The sequence below is a fragment of the Cydia amplana genome, chromosome 2, assembly GCF_948474715.1.
Source record: "Cydia amplana chromosome 2, ilCydAmpl1.1, whole genome shotgun sequence".
NCBI classification, from domain to species: Eukaryota; Metazoa; Arthropoda; class Insecta; order Lepidoptera; family Tortricidae; genus Cydia; species Cydia amplana.
In genome coordinates this window covers 22467385-22480927 of record NC_086070.1, presented here as the reverse complement: position 1 = coordinate 22480927, position 13543 = coordinate 22467385, and the positions used below count along the sequence as shown (strand labels likewise).

At 40.4% G+C, this 13543-nt stretch overlaps 1 protein-coding gene across 1 annotated transcript in view; it reads left to right on the top strand.

Annotated features, from left to right (window-relative positions):
• Positions 1-13543, top strand: part of LOC134660218 (trichohyalin-like) — an 86791-nt gene that overhangs the window by 52196 nt on the left and 21052 nt on the right. The window contains exons 4-8 of the mRNA XM_063515946.1: positions 508-563; positions 1687-1950; positions 3077-3244; positions 4947-5093; positions 9334-10079. Coding sequence (XP_063372016.1) covers positions 508-563; positions 1687-1950; positions 3077-3244; positions 4947-5093; positions 9334-10079 — 1381 coding nt within the window. The remainder of the gene's footprint in view (positions 1-507; positions 564-1686; positions 1951-3076; positions 3245-4946; positions 5094-9333; positions 10080-13543) is intronic.

Here is a 13543-nt window from a genome sequence, read left to right as displayed (position 1 = left end):
GTTTCTCACCAATTGATTATAACGTAAAATGGATAAAGATACCGATAAATATGCATATCGAACAATATAATAAACATACTCATTAAGACCTAACTTACAACGTCTCATCCCAACTTCACAAAACAGAGCAGCATACTCAGCTCGATATCGAGTTCGGAGCGCACCTGAACTTTTAATAGCGTTTTTTTTTTCATTTACTGGCGACTAAGCGCTATCTGTTTTTGACTACTGGTATTAAATATGCTCTCTGCTTTATCGATCGAGTCAGCAAGTGCATACTGTTGTTAGAATAGCCACAAATGTTGTTGGACGGATTTGGCCCTCTTACGGATTTGGCCACCCTGACCTTACCTACCTATTTAGCTTTCACTTACATTTTGATGTAAAGTACTAAGTAATTAATTAGGCAGCCAAATGACTTAAAATAACGCAGTTATCTATATCGTTTCTTGCTTTTCGCCCTAGTCTGCTTTCCAGAGCTGAATATAACCCGCTTCCAACTTTCAGGTAAAGAGGAAGAGCGGCAGATGTTCCAACAGATGCAGGCCATGGCACAGAAGCAGGTAATTATCAGAGGCTTCTGAATGTAGCATGCCTTCGTAAGCTTTCCAATGCCAATGTCCGGGAAATCTCATGCTAGGAGTACCGCTCGGCATGGACTACGCAAGATGGCGTCAGTGACGATGCTTTAACGAGGGACGCATGGGTTGATAAGTAAAAATAGTCGTTTTCCCATATACGATAAATACCCCATAGTATGACAATATAGCAACATTTCTATAGCGCGTAAAGGTTTATAACAGCGTCGATAGGAAATTAAGGCGTAACCGCTGTTGCTGCCGCCTTCTCGCTATAAGTCCTGGCCGAGCGGTAAGGATGCGTGCTCCAAAGATCGAAAAAGAAAACAAAATAATGATAAGTAATAAATCACAATTTTAAATCACAGTCTTTTTCAATCATTGGATGGATGCCGTGAATACAGATCCTTAAATCGTTCCTCTTCCATATTATTCAGTACCTTGGGAAGCTTGCTCTTTAACTTTAAGAATCTATACCGTATGTCAGTTACCAAGTTTATTATGCACGTCACTCTGCTTTCTTATTTGTGTACGTTAGTATTTTGAATCACATGGGCGTTTTATTTTGTGATACCTTTATCAACGTCACAGTTTCTGTTAGAATTGCTCTTGATAGTTTCATTTCATTCATTTTGACTCGCCAATGTGTCGCGACGCCTTTCAGTTCGTCCAATCCGTGGCTTCATTCAATCTTTGCTTTCTCTTCACTCTCCACGTTTCAAAGCCTTTCTGTGACACTGTCCAGCTTGTCCCTGTGCACACGACCCCGTCCAGACACCTCGACGATACAAAAACAGTTTTCAAAATCAGAAAAATTACCTATGAATTCGGCCATAACACAAAAGAAAGCGACACGAACACAACTGAACCACGACATTGCATGTTTAGCAGCTCATTGTTCCCGCCACATGAACCTTAGAAGACCGTCTCGTGTAATTTTGATTGGGCATTCAGTTTGAGCAATCATTATTAGAAGCGATAAAATGTGTCCGAGCCGCCTACCGTTGGGGCTGCGTCGAGGATCGCGCGGGCGTGTCGGCGCAGCCCCACCGGGCCGCGGAGCCTTGCAGCGCGGCGGCGGCGGCTGACCGTCTACGGCTGCCGGCAGGAGCTCAAGGCGACGGCGGACACGCTGCGGGCGCTGCAGGTGCAGCTGGAGCGCGCGCTGGCGGCGGCCGGGCTGCCCGGCGGCAGCGCCGGCGCCACGCTCACCGCCGTGCTCGAGACCAAAGAGGCGCGCATCGCCACGCTCGAGCGGCAGGTCGCGCTGCTCGAGAGCGAGCTGGCCGCGCTCGGCTCGCCGCCGCCGCCCTCGCTCGCGCCCTCGCACGCCTCGCTGTACGATAAAGTCGAGCCTCCGTTCAAGCGCCAAGTAAGTTTTCTGCTGAACGACGTGCGCGTGATGAAGGACGGGCGCACGAGCGCGCCGCCCGCGCCCGTGCCGGCGTCGCGCCTGCGCCTGGCGCCGACGCCGGCGCTGGGCAGCCTGGGCGCGCGCCTCGGCAGCGCCGTCTCCTCGGCGACGGCGTTCGCGCGCCGTTCGCCCTACTATAGCGCCACTACGCTGTGACTGCGATCGAAACGTGTCAATTTCTCGCTTTAACGAACTTAGCCGAGTCGCCGCCGACGACTGTGTTGAACCGTTATATTTTTATGTAAAGACTTGTTCGTTGTTAAAGATATTTTTATTAAAATAAGACGAATTATATTCTTGAATAAAATCTAATCGATTAAAATTATTTTTGTTAAGAGTAGGGCCTTAGATGCGATATTGATATTATAGATGTACGTAATATATGGTTAGGCGAAATGTGAGATCGATTACGTTGACACCAAATTTGGCAATTTAGTGAAAGACTGTTATTAATAATAAAGACTGTTGTGGTCGAATGCATCGAATGAGACCTTCGAGTAAATGTTCTGTGCGATCCCTGAGATTATCATTTGATCATGTTGTGCTTTCGGTGTTGGAGCCTCATCGTCGCTTGGTCCCAGCCACCTCTCATAGCATAGAACCTCTCACGACCCGACATCTCATGTAGATCATGTCATCGTGTCTCACGGTAGATAAATGTATCACAACGTAGACGCCCGAGCATCTACCTCCAGGCCTGAGCCTGCGGACCTTGGAAAGCTTTCTACCGTCATGCGATTCCATTTGTACTTTAGAATAGAAAGTTTTCCAGCCGTCCCACTTCCTAATCGAGTGACCGGTGCGATTTTAAATTTACAGTCTTAGAGTTAAAGTGTAATGCATGTCGATACGAGCGTATGAGGTACTTAATATTAATCCGAGTCTTCCACGCGCGCGTGAAGCTTGCGCCGCTTACCATCGATCTAACATCACTAACCGTTTCTGAATCAGTATTAGTAGATTAAACATCAGTATCATTTCTGCCATCACTTTTGCCTCAGTAGATAGAACTTTTTATTCTTTGTCGTTTGTACTAATGTTGTTGACGGATTCTATGACGAATTTGGGGTGGATGATCAACTAGTTGGATGAGTTCCGGCTGGAGATCCAGCGGCGGGACCAGGAGATCCTGGCGATGGCGGCGAAGATGAAGGCGCTGGAGGAGCAGCACCAGGACTACCAGCGCCACATCGCCGTGCTCAAGGAGTCGCTGTGCGCCAAGGAGGAGCACTACAGCATGTTGCAGACTGACGTGAGAATGTTGAACTTTAGCTTACGGCGAGGCCTGCACTACTACCACTTTACTTTTGGATTGGAGACACGACACAACAGCTATTCAAAATTGATTCAATTAAGAAGGGTTAACACAACTAACATCATCAATCTACGCTTAGAAATAAATATTACGTCGACGACCGGTCTGGCCTAGTGGGTAGTGACCCTGCCTGTGAAGCCGATGGTCCCGGGTTCGAATCCCGGTAAGGGCATTTATTTGTGTGATGAACACAAATATTTGTTCCCGAGTCATGGATGTTTTCTATGTATATAAGTATGTATTTATCTATATAAGTATGTATATCGCCGCCTAGCACCCATAGTACAAGCTTTGCTTAGTTTGGGTTGGGGCTAGGTTGATCTGTGTAAGATGTCCCCTAATATTTATTTATTTATTTATTTATTTATTTATTACCACACTTTATTATAACATTTCTGCTTTTAACAATATGAAGCGAAAAAGTTACCTTTAGCGTGTCGAAACGAGTTTACAGTCAGCTTTTCTAGTTCTTCTCCTAGTTAGTAAGCACTGCAAATGTTTACCAAAAAATGTGCCGAGGCCAAGTCGTAAGACATGAGCGAGAAACTTTAATTCAAACGGGTCTGAAACTCTTTTTCCAAGCTTTTTCCTCTAAAGCTTCTTCCAAGTTGTAATGTGGTAAAAGGCAAAAGTTGACCCGCACCGCAAATTGTTCCTAAGCAACTTACGTGTTGCAGTGTCAATAGATAAGATTAAGAACATTAAATATTTTGAAACTTTAAAGTAATAATCTGTCGCAAAGGAGAGGTCATATATTTGCATGAATGAAGTATTTCGCTCAAATAGTATTAGTTTTGTAGTTTTAAGTAATGAAGTCCCTACAAGAATTTAATTTTATAAAGTTTAGGTCAAGTTAGGTTAGGTCACGCCTTACAGAATAGTGGCGAGGCGTTGAAAATTTGGAGAAATGTAATATAGCCAAGGCTTGATGTTTGTTGTATTTAAAACTATATTGGACGGACTTTGTAGTCCATGTAAAGTTTACATGAACATTGTAAACATAATGAACTCATGTGATATCGGTCATATAGCCTTGAAAATTCCTTGTGCAATCCGTCCATCCACTTGTGCACTTATCTGCCACATGGGTGACCGATCGACAAAAAAGATCAAATTTCCTAACATGATTAGAAGAATTATCGTAGTCTGATGTCATTTGCTTTGCCTAGGCTTTTTGATAAAAAATTAATAAGGAACGTGAATGTTCCTTGATGACTATGGATTTAGATCAATCAAAATTACTCTCCATATTAATAGTCAGGCGCCACGTAAGCTATAGGTACTCACCCTTGCATACAGACACAAGGGTTCCCATAGCGTCAGATCACCACGCGTTCCGTCCTGTCCTCTAAAAACAACCTAGGCCGAAAGTATGGCAAAATACAAACATCCTTTCAAAACTGCTAGTTTCAAATGAAGTACTACGAATAAGTGTTTTATTATTGAAAGGATAGATTCAATGCGTTCATATTTAGTGCCTTACCTTTGGCATGGGGATCTTTAAGAGCGTCTTTTGAGCGTCTGCGTCTAGTCAGCGCTGCACAGGTGCACCTCGCTCATGAGCCGCTAGTGTGAGATCTCCCTGATAGTGATACTTCTTTCATCTCTAATGTTTAGCTAACCACTAATGTGTTCTCAGGTAGAGGAGCTAAAGGCGCGCCTAGACGAGAAGAGCCGCCTGGTGGAAAAGAAGACCGCGGCAGCTTTGTCCGCTGCGCACGAGTTGGCAGAATTACGAGACCACTCCGAGATCAAGGACAGGAAGATCAACGTGCTGCAGCGAAAGGTACTTTGCTGCTGTGGTAATAAGCGTTCAAATGGAAAAGATGATGGTGTGGTGAACTAATGTGATGAAGGATCTCAAAATTATAGTAAAGTGATTCTGATTAGTATGAAGTCTGATTGTGCAATGCGAAGTTTTGAGTCTTGTGATTGACTGAATATGTATAAAAGAACTTTGATAAGAGTGAGCTAATTATATCGTGCAATATGCATTTGCGCAACATAGTAAACAGGTCCTGGGGGATTTTATTGCCAATCATGTCCTAGATTTTTTCATGCGATGTGAGCCTGCCAGTCATTATGCATACCTAACACATAACATCAAAACCTAGCGAGCAATGCCAATATGACTGTAGTAACTGAAGTGATTGGTGTTTGGAAGGATGGTGGCTGGTGTTTGGAAGGATGGTGGCTGGTGTTTGGTTTGTGTTATGGCTCCTCTACACGATGGGCCAGCGCCGGCCACTCCAAGGGACGCATTTATACGTTAGAGGGAGCAAGTGATATTGCTATCTCATTCTGCCGTATGGCTGCGTCCCTTGGAGTGGCCGGCGCTGGCCCATCGTGTAGAGGAGCCATTAGTTGGGTTGAATATCATGAAATCATGATCATGAATGAAAAAAAGGTCATAATGTATTTTTGTTAATTGTTTACAATTATTTGTTATTTTTTACCCTAGCTATCCTATATTATTTCGGTTGTAAAACAATTTAATTTATTTTGGCTTTAATAGTGCTTGAACACGTTGAATAAACATTATTTTAAGCACCTGTTTTGTACTTAGAGGATATAATCAAACGGAGACGCCATGTCTGTAATTTTCTATACAAAACAGTCTGCCGATTTTTGCGGGGGAGGGGAACGTCAAATGTATGCGTAACGTAAAAATAGCCATGTCAGATAAACGTCAGTCCATACATTGTGTATGACCGTTGGCCGCCTATTTTCGACAGAGGGGAAAGCCTGTTAATGGCTACTCCGTTTAGTTGTATCCTCCAAGGTTTTGTATGTTAGTGTTATTTCGGTAGGTATAAACCACGACAAAAAAAACATTGTAAAAATAGAACTTTAACCTTTTCCACGCCGTGTCAAACACAAAAGCTGTCACTCAGACGCCACATCATTGAAGTGTCAAAACTGAAGTTGAACTTTATGTACGTATTATGCACGTAGGTCGATGTTGCTCTGTGGACTGTGACCGATTAATCGGTCTTTGGCGTTGAACCTACGGTGCAGATATATCGGTCATTTGCGTCCAAAAGGTTAAATAGGATAAAGATAAACGAATTTGATTTATTTGAACATATGGATACGTTCTAGCTAGATGATACATCATAACTTTCACGCAAGAAACTTACGTGTATATCTAGACCCCATGTGACTAAAAGTGATGTATCTAAGTTGGTATAGTAAAATTAATATTTAACACTGACCATTCACATACATTAAAAAAACTCACCAGCGATAAAAAAAACGATTATCGCTAATCGCTGGCCGCCGCCTGTCTGACGCCATATGCATAATTATGCTCCGTGTCGAGTGGGTGACATCAAACGATGTTGCAGTATATCGATATGCATTATGCTTATGAAATGTACGGCCGCAGTCAGCGGACCTTGATTAATATGTTTCATTAGGGCAGTTTCCCTCTAAGGGGTCACGGGATGAGAGCGCTCACAAACGAAGTTGTATCTATTTCAATTGAAATTATTTAATAGACGTTTTAATAATCCATACAATATAATATATCAGTACTTAATATACCTATACTAAAAAAGTTAGATAGTTTTTTACCAAATTTTAAACTTTATTTTTATTAATATCTAAAATTACAAATTAAAATTATAAATTAAAAAAAGACAACGCTTCAAGTCGTTCCTGGCGCAAAGGTGCCCATGATGCTCGCAGCATTGCCACGCTGGATCACCACGGGCAGCCTTTGCACGAGGAACGACTCGGAGCGGGGGCCTTCCCCTTTCTGTCTGAGTCGACGTCCTAAGTCGCGTGTGAAGCGCTTCGCATCGGCTGCCCAGCAACCCGCCGTTTATTACTGAAACTTTTTAGAAAATGCTCTAATAATCATCGTGTTGATTTTCAATATTACGTACTCAATTACCTATCACTATTATCTATTTTAAGCCTTGAACTATATTCCATAGTGGAGAAGATCCAATGTATTATTTATATCCAATGTATATTCAATGTATTAATAAAGAAATATCTGGGTGACCGAGCTTCGCTCGGAAAACATAAAAAAACTCGAAAATGCGCGTTTTCCCAGAGATAAGACCTAGCTAGATCGATTTTTCGCCCCCAAAAACCCCCATATAGCAAATTTCATCGAAATCGTTAGCCGTTTCCGAGATCCCCGAAATATATATATATATATATATATATGTATGTCGAAGAGGGAGAGGGCTAAACTGTGTGGGGCTATTGATAGCGGGTGGTGGGCATGGTACCTCGATGTATTGCTTCACAGCCAAAATAGTAGGTATGCTACCAACGCATGGCCTACTATATTTCAGTACTAAATAATCAAAACGACCAATCAATATCTGGTTCCAAAATGATTTGATTTAAAATAAAAAGATCACATGAAATCGTTAAAAATCTTTATTTTACAAAAGTAAGCTTCTAATGGCACATAAGAAATCAAAATAACACTTGGAGTAAAACACTTAGCTAAACGGTCAAAGAACGTGAGAATCTATAAGCTTTCAGAATAATCCTTCAGGAACATAGCGAATTAGGCACGAACTTGGCTAACGTCCGATCTCTAGCACGGTCCGATCAAGAAGAAGAAAGCCAGTCCCAGCGGCGGAGCCAACTGCTCCCGCCTCCAAATCAAGTTGGTAAACCTGCCTGACCAGTCTACATAACGACAAAAATGCCCACTCGTGCCTACGTTCACTCAAGAGTCAAGATACACCTCTTGACGTTCCAAAACCTGTCATTTTAGTTCAACAATACGCCAGTAGATGGTGGCGTTATTCACTACGCAACTTTATTGTTCCGTTACAAGCAAATAATACGTAGCCAAACATTGCTAATCGACTTTATACAGGCGTTTAAAGCTATGAACTGTAACACTGCAATACGTCCTTCTGGTGTCTCGCTCCGACATATATATATAAATAAACAAGAATTGCTCGTTTAAAGGTATTAGATTAGATAGATATCACATAGACAGATACATGTTAACTACAAAATTACGTTTACGCTGCATCTAACATTACATTATTACAATTTTGAAAATACTCGAGTATCATATCTTCTTATCCACAGCGACAACCGATAAACACAGCCACAATAGGACCGCAGAGCCCTATGATGTAGCGTCTCAGTGCCGCAATGCGTTATCGATACATCACGAGCCCTGAGGACTTACACGCCAACTTTCACGGTGTTTACCCGCGCGATATAACACTGCCTCATTAGCAATACACAACATGTCTCAAGTCAAATTTCGATAAAACTGTATTGTCGAGTTTATTCCAAACGTATTTTTACGCTATATCATTAATGTAAAAGACATTATAGAAGACAAAGACGAAAAACATGAGTAAATGCTTAGCAATTTAGGACCAATTTATAGCGCACTTTTTGGACCAAGATACCTAAAGAAGAAAAAAATAATATTTGTGAAAACCTGATTCTGTAAGACAGAATCCAAAACACGCATAAAAGTAAAAATTGAAAATATTGTGCAAATATTTTTAAATAGTAATTGGAACATTTTCGCTGGATCTTATAAGTATTCAAGCTATTTTATACAATTTTTTTTTCCTTAAAATCAATATACCTAGACAAAGATCCTTTATTTCGATAAAACAATACCAATCTCGAGGAGTCTTTTACCAGTTGTAATCCTACAAATTACAAAAGTACTTCATCCAATTCAACGGTTCTTTTTAAAGTTTTATCAAAGCTTATCTCTCTAAAGATATTCCCTTTACTAAGCAAATTTTTATTTTTATTTTATTCTAGAATTCCTTTTTACGTTGGCTTTTTAGTTTTGTATCCTGTGAAGTCCTGTGCTTGTTTTTATTTAAAGGTATGTTATTTTATTTTATTTCTGTAGCATTATGTTTTCCAATGAAAATCAGTACATCGTTATTAATATAGGATTAAGACATCTTCAATAAGAGGCACATCAAAGGCCGAACAAGTGCTTATACTCACTGGCTATTTACGTTGAACATCAAACGTTGACACCTGTTTCATATACCACATGTTTTCAGATCGAAAACCTTGAAGACCTGCTGAAAGAAAAAGATAATCAAGTAGACATGGCTAGAGCTAGGCTCAACGCCATGCAAGCTCATCACTGCTCCTCTGAAGGCGCCCTTTCGTCGCTCGAAGAAGTCATAGGAGACAAAGAGAAACAAATCCAACAGCTACGCGAACAACGAGACAGGGCGGAACACGAGAAGAACGAGGAGCGAGAGCTCCACGAGAGAGAGATAGCAGATTACAAGATGAAACTCCACGCTCTTGAAAGTGAGGTCGAAAAATTAGGAGCAAGACTCGAGAGAGCCCAAGCCGAGAAGGACAGACTCGAAGCCAAATTAGAGAGCTCTCAGTCGGAACTAGGAAAGTCTAAAGCGGAGCTTGACAAAGCGGCCAGTGAGGTGGGAAGGTCTGGGGCTGACTGGGAAGCAGCGAAACAACGCCTAGCCAGACTTGAACTTGAAAACGAACGACTTAAACACGAACTCGAACGCTCGCAGACCACATTCGGCAGAAGCACATTAACCACGTCCCAGGAGCTGGACAGAGTGCAAGAGAAGGCGGATAAGAACGCCGCAGAGTTGAGGCGGACTCTTGCAGAGCTGAGGGTGACTCAAGCAGACGCTGAAAGAGCGCATTCCGAGGCCTCCGGGCTGCAGGACAAGCTCGAGAAGAGTCAGGGTGAGGTGTACCGCCTTAAAGCCAAGCTGGAAAATGCACAAACGGAACAGGACAGCCTGAAAGAGGAATATGATCGGTAAGTTCTATTTGTGTTTTAATTTTGCGTGCCGTTTTGTAATAGCCTATTACGTTAAGCGTTTCACATCTTGTTTTATGCGTAGATCAGCATAAATATTTAGCTCGTATATGTAGAGAAAATGGACGGTTTTGCGGGAGCTCATTTCAGCAAATGTGTTCATTTTCTAAATATAAGACTAGCATTACTATTGTCAAGAAAGATGGGCTGTAATTACGACATTATGGAAGTTTAAGATAAGACGCATGAGACTTAAGCGTCAGAAGTTCGGGCATATGTAATTTTGTTTATTTTTTTCTGGTAGAAAAAACTAGTAAGTCGCTTTTTCAAACACAGTAGTGGATCTTTCAACTTCATTGGAAGGTATGCACGAATCAAACGAGACATCGTTTGCAGTGTTTTTTCAACACTTTGTTTACCGACCGTTGTTTACCTAAACGCAACCTATTTTCAAATAAATCGTCAAATAGTAGCGTGTAGGGGTGTAGACTTTCGTGATTAATAGCCGGTTTTCCCCCGTGGGAAAACCGGAATTCATGTCGCCTACACTACAGCACGAGTAATGGACTGCAAACTGCGCCCCCCTCAAGCTTTTACCTTTATTGGAAACTTTTATTTCATTTCGGGTTCACAATTGTTTTTAAAAATACATACGTCAATGGTTCGCTCACAAATGTGTGATTTTTGTTATATTTAGACTTTCATAACTTTCACACTATTTAAACTATAATAATGTTGGTAATAGCAGTATGTAAGTATAATATGTATCAGAAATATATGGAAAATAGGAATTTTATTGCTAGTTCCATTAGTCCTATTATCGAACGTTTAAAATACACGTTATACACGTATACGAGAAAGATTTTTAACCTATTGACTGCTTTTTGTTAATCCAATAATGAGGTTAATTAAGTTCATACTCACTCTGTAACACATATACCGGGTGCTTCCTGTAACAGGAGCAATAAATTAAACTAAAGGCTGTATTCCTCAAACTGAGCAACATTTGCTCAGCGACTTTTAAAAATTATGAATCCTTTAGACTTACTCTTTTTCATACAAAATAAATATGGCCTTCAATGTATGCTGACATCAGTGTGTCTGACGTTGCTTGCCACGCTTTAAACAAAACAAAATTTTCAATACATTGCGTCTTAGAATAAACTTTAAAGCGTAATAAAAATCAAAACATGAGTTATTTTCAAAAGTTGCTGAACAAATGTTGGTCAGTTTGAGGAGTACAGCCGACAATTTAATTTATTGCTCCTGTTACAGGAAGCATCCTGTATATTATGCGTTACTGGCCTTATAGGCACGACAACTAACGACGTCTTAAAGAGTTTTCGGAGTACAATTACATAGTAGTAAACGATACTGAGTAGCAGGTAGTGGATAAAATTGCTACGATATCTTGACCTAATTTATTTTTTCGATAAATTATACAAATATTAACTGCTTTTTTCGCTATTTCTCCCTATGTTAGCTAACAAATTTAATAGGTTATTAGGGAAAGTTAGTTGACCACATTACTAATCAAAATAAATAAATGAGCGATGTTACATATACATAGCGATGATACATATTTTTTGCTACATACCTACAACAACGTGTGAAAACACTAATATATTCGCTAATTTAACTACAATTTACACCCTTTGATCGCCATGCACCCTGTTCAAAAATTTCACGCACACTTACATGAGGTCATACAAAGCATGAACACTATTTTGACAATGTACGCCATAAATATTATTAAGCGTTTTTAGCGCTATGGGCACCATAGGGTCCTTGGCGTTCAAAGGGTTAACTAGATTCGTAGCACCCAGGTTCTAGTTCATAAATAACTCTCTAGAGGGTTAGACTCAATGTTCTAACAAGGCATTTGATCGTAGTGGGACCACTCCGTTTAAGCCAGCACTCAACAGCGAATACTAGTAAGGCCTTTGTCTCCGCCAAAGCCTTATTTATTTTATGCTTACTCGTATGCATGGGTTCGGATTTTTCATAGCACCGTAAGGTCCTGACTTTTGGGTGCGAAAATGGTGCAGAACGCAGTATTTCCACCCAATTGGCGCGGAGGTGCGCAGGAGGGTTATAACCGCGAAAATCGAATTTCGCAAATTACGAGTGCATTGGAGTAAAGGGGCCCACTGATTAACAGTCCGCCAGACGGTATCGGCTTGTCAGTTAGAACAAAATTTTGACAGTTCCGAACAACTGACAGGCCGATACCGTCCGGCGGACTGTTAATCAGTGGGCCCCTTAAAAGAGAAAGATCTCAGCATTTTTGAATTTAGGTGTTCGCGGTAGCCCCTCTGATGTCGTACTGATTACTTTCTGTCAAACAGGAGGAGCCTATTATGACGTTAGTAAAATGTGACGTCAACATAAAAAAAACAGAGTATTCATATATAAACTATGGTTATGATTATGATTTGCATAATTATAATGGAGACTACATTTCGCTATACCCTCTTATAAAAGTCCGATCCCTACATACACAAAATCGTTCATGTTCCGTTTATGTAACCAAAGTGTTATTAATGTTATTATATGTATATGGCCATAGCTAACTAGATAATAATATTTCTCGGTAGCTCATTAATGATTTTTGAAACTTTGAATACAAAAGCGGAAACAATTATTGTTTTTAAAGTTAGTATTCGTGAGTATTAATACTACGAGTATGTCTACGCGTTTACCGTTTAGCATAATATGCTATATTATATATATTATATAATATATCGTATATTATCAGCTGTTAGTAAGTACCTAGATTATAAGCCTTTGATCGTCATACGTGACTTATAAAACGTCACTCCCACATTTAAAGATAGTAAAGCCAATGTAAACCTTACATAAAAACAAAGGTTAAATTGATAACATAATCGTTCGTGGCCTGGGCCCCTATTCGACATGACAACTGTCAGATTTCGCGTCATTTTCAATTCAACTGTTGAAGTTCATATGAAGTTCATCAAGTGCGGATAGTTCATTTGGTACAACCAATAATTTAACAAAGAACAACTTTGTTTTATTATTACTTTAAGGTTTATAATGGTTTGGTTTGGTTGTCACCTAACTGTGGATTGCTAATGTCAAATCTTGACAATTAATGATTCAAATTCAAATGAAGTTCAACATGCGACGTCAAAAGTGGCATGTCGAATAAGGCCACAGGTGGGCACGAGACTTAAAAGATAGAAGGTTTGTTTGATTAAGACCAATTCACACCAGATACGTATTTATTGAAGTATTCACGAACGTATTCAGCAAAAATAAAAAATACTATATTAAAATAAAATCACGTTTATTGAGAAAACGACTGACGCGCAGACAACTCGTCGTCGTATCGTAATAGATAGTTCGTAACACAAACAATTCATATTTGGTAGTGTTTTTTTTTATCCAATCTCATGAGAATTGGATTTAGTATGTACCTATTGCTTTTAACACAGTAGGCA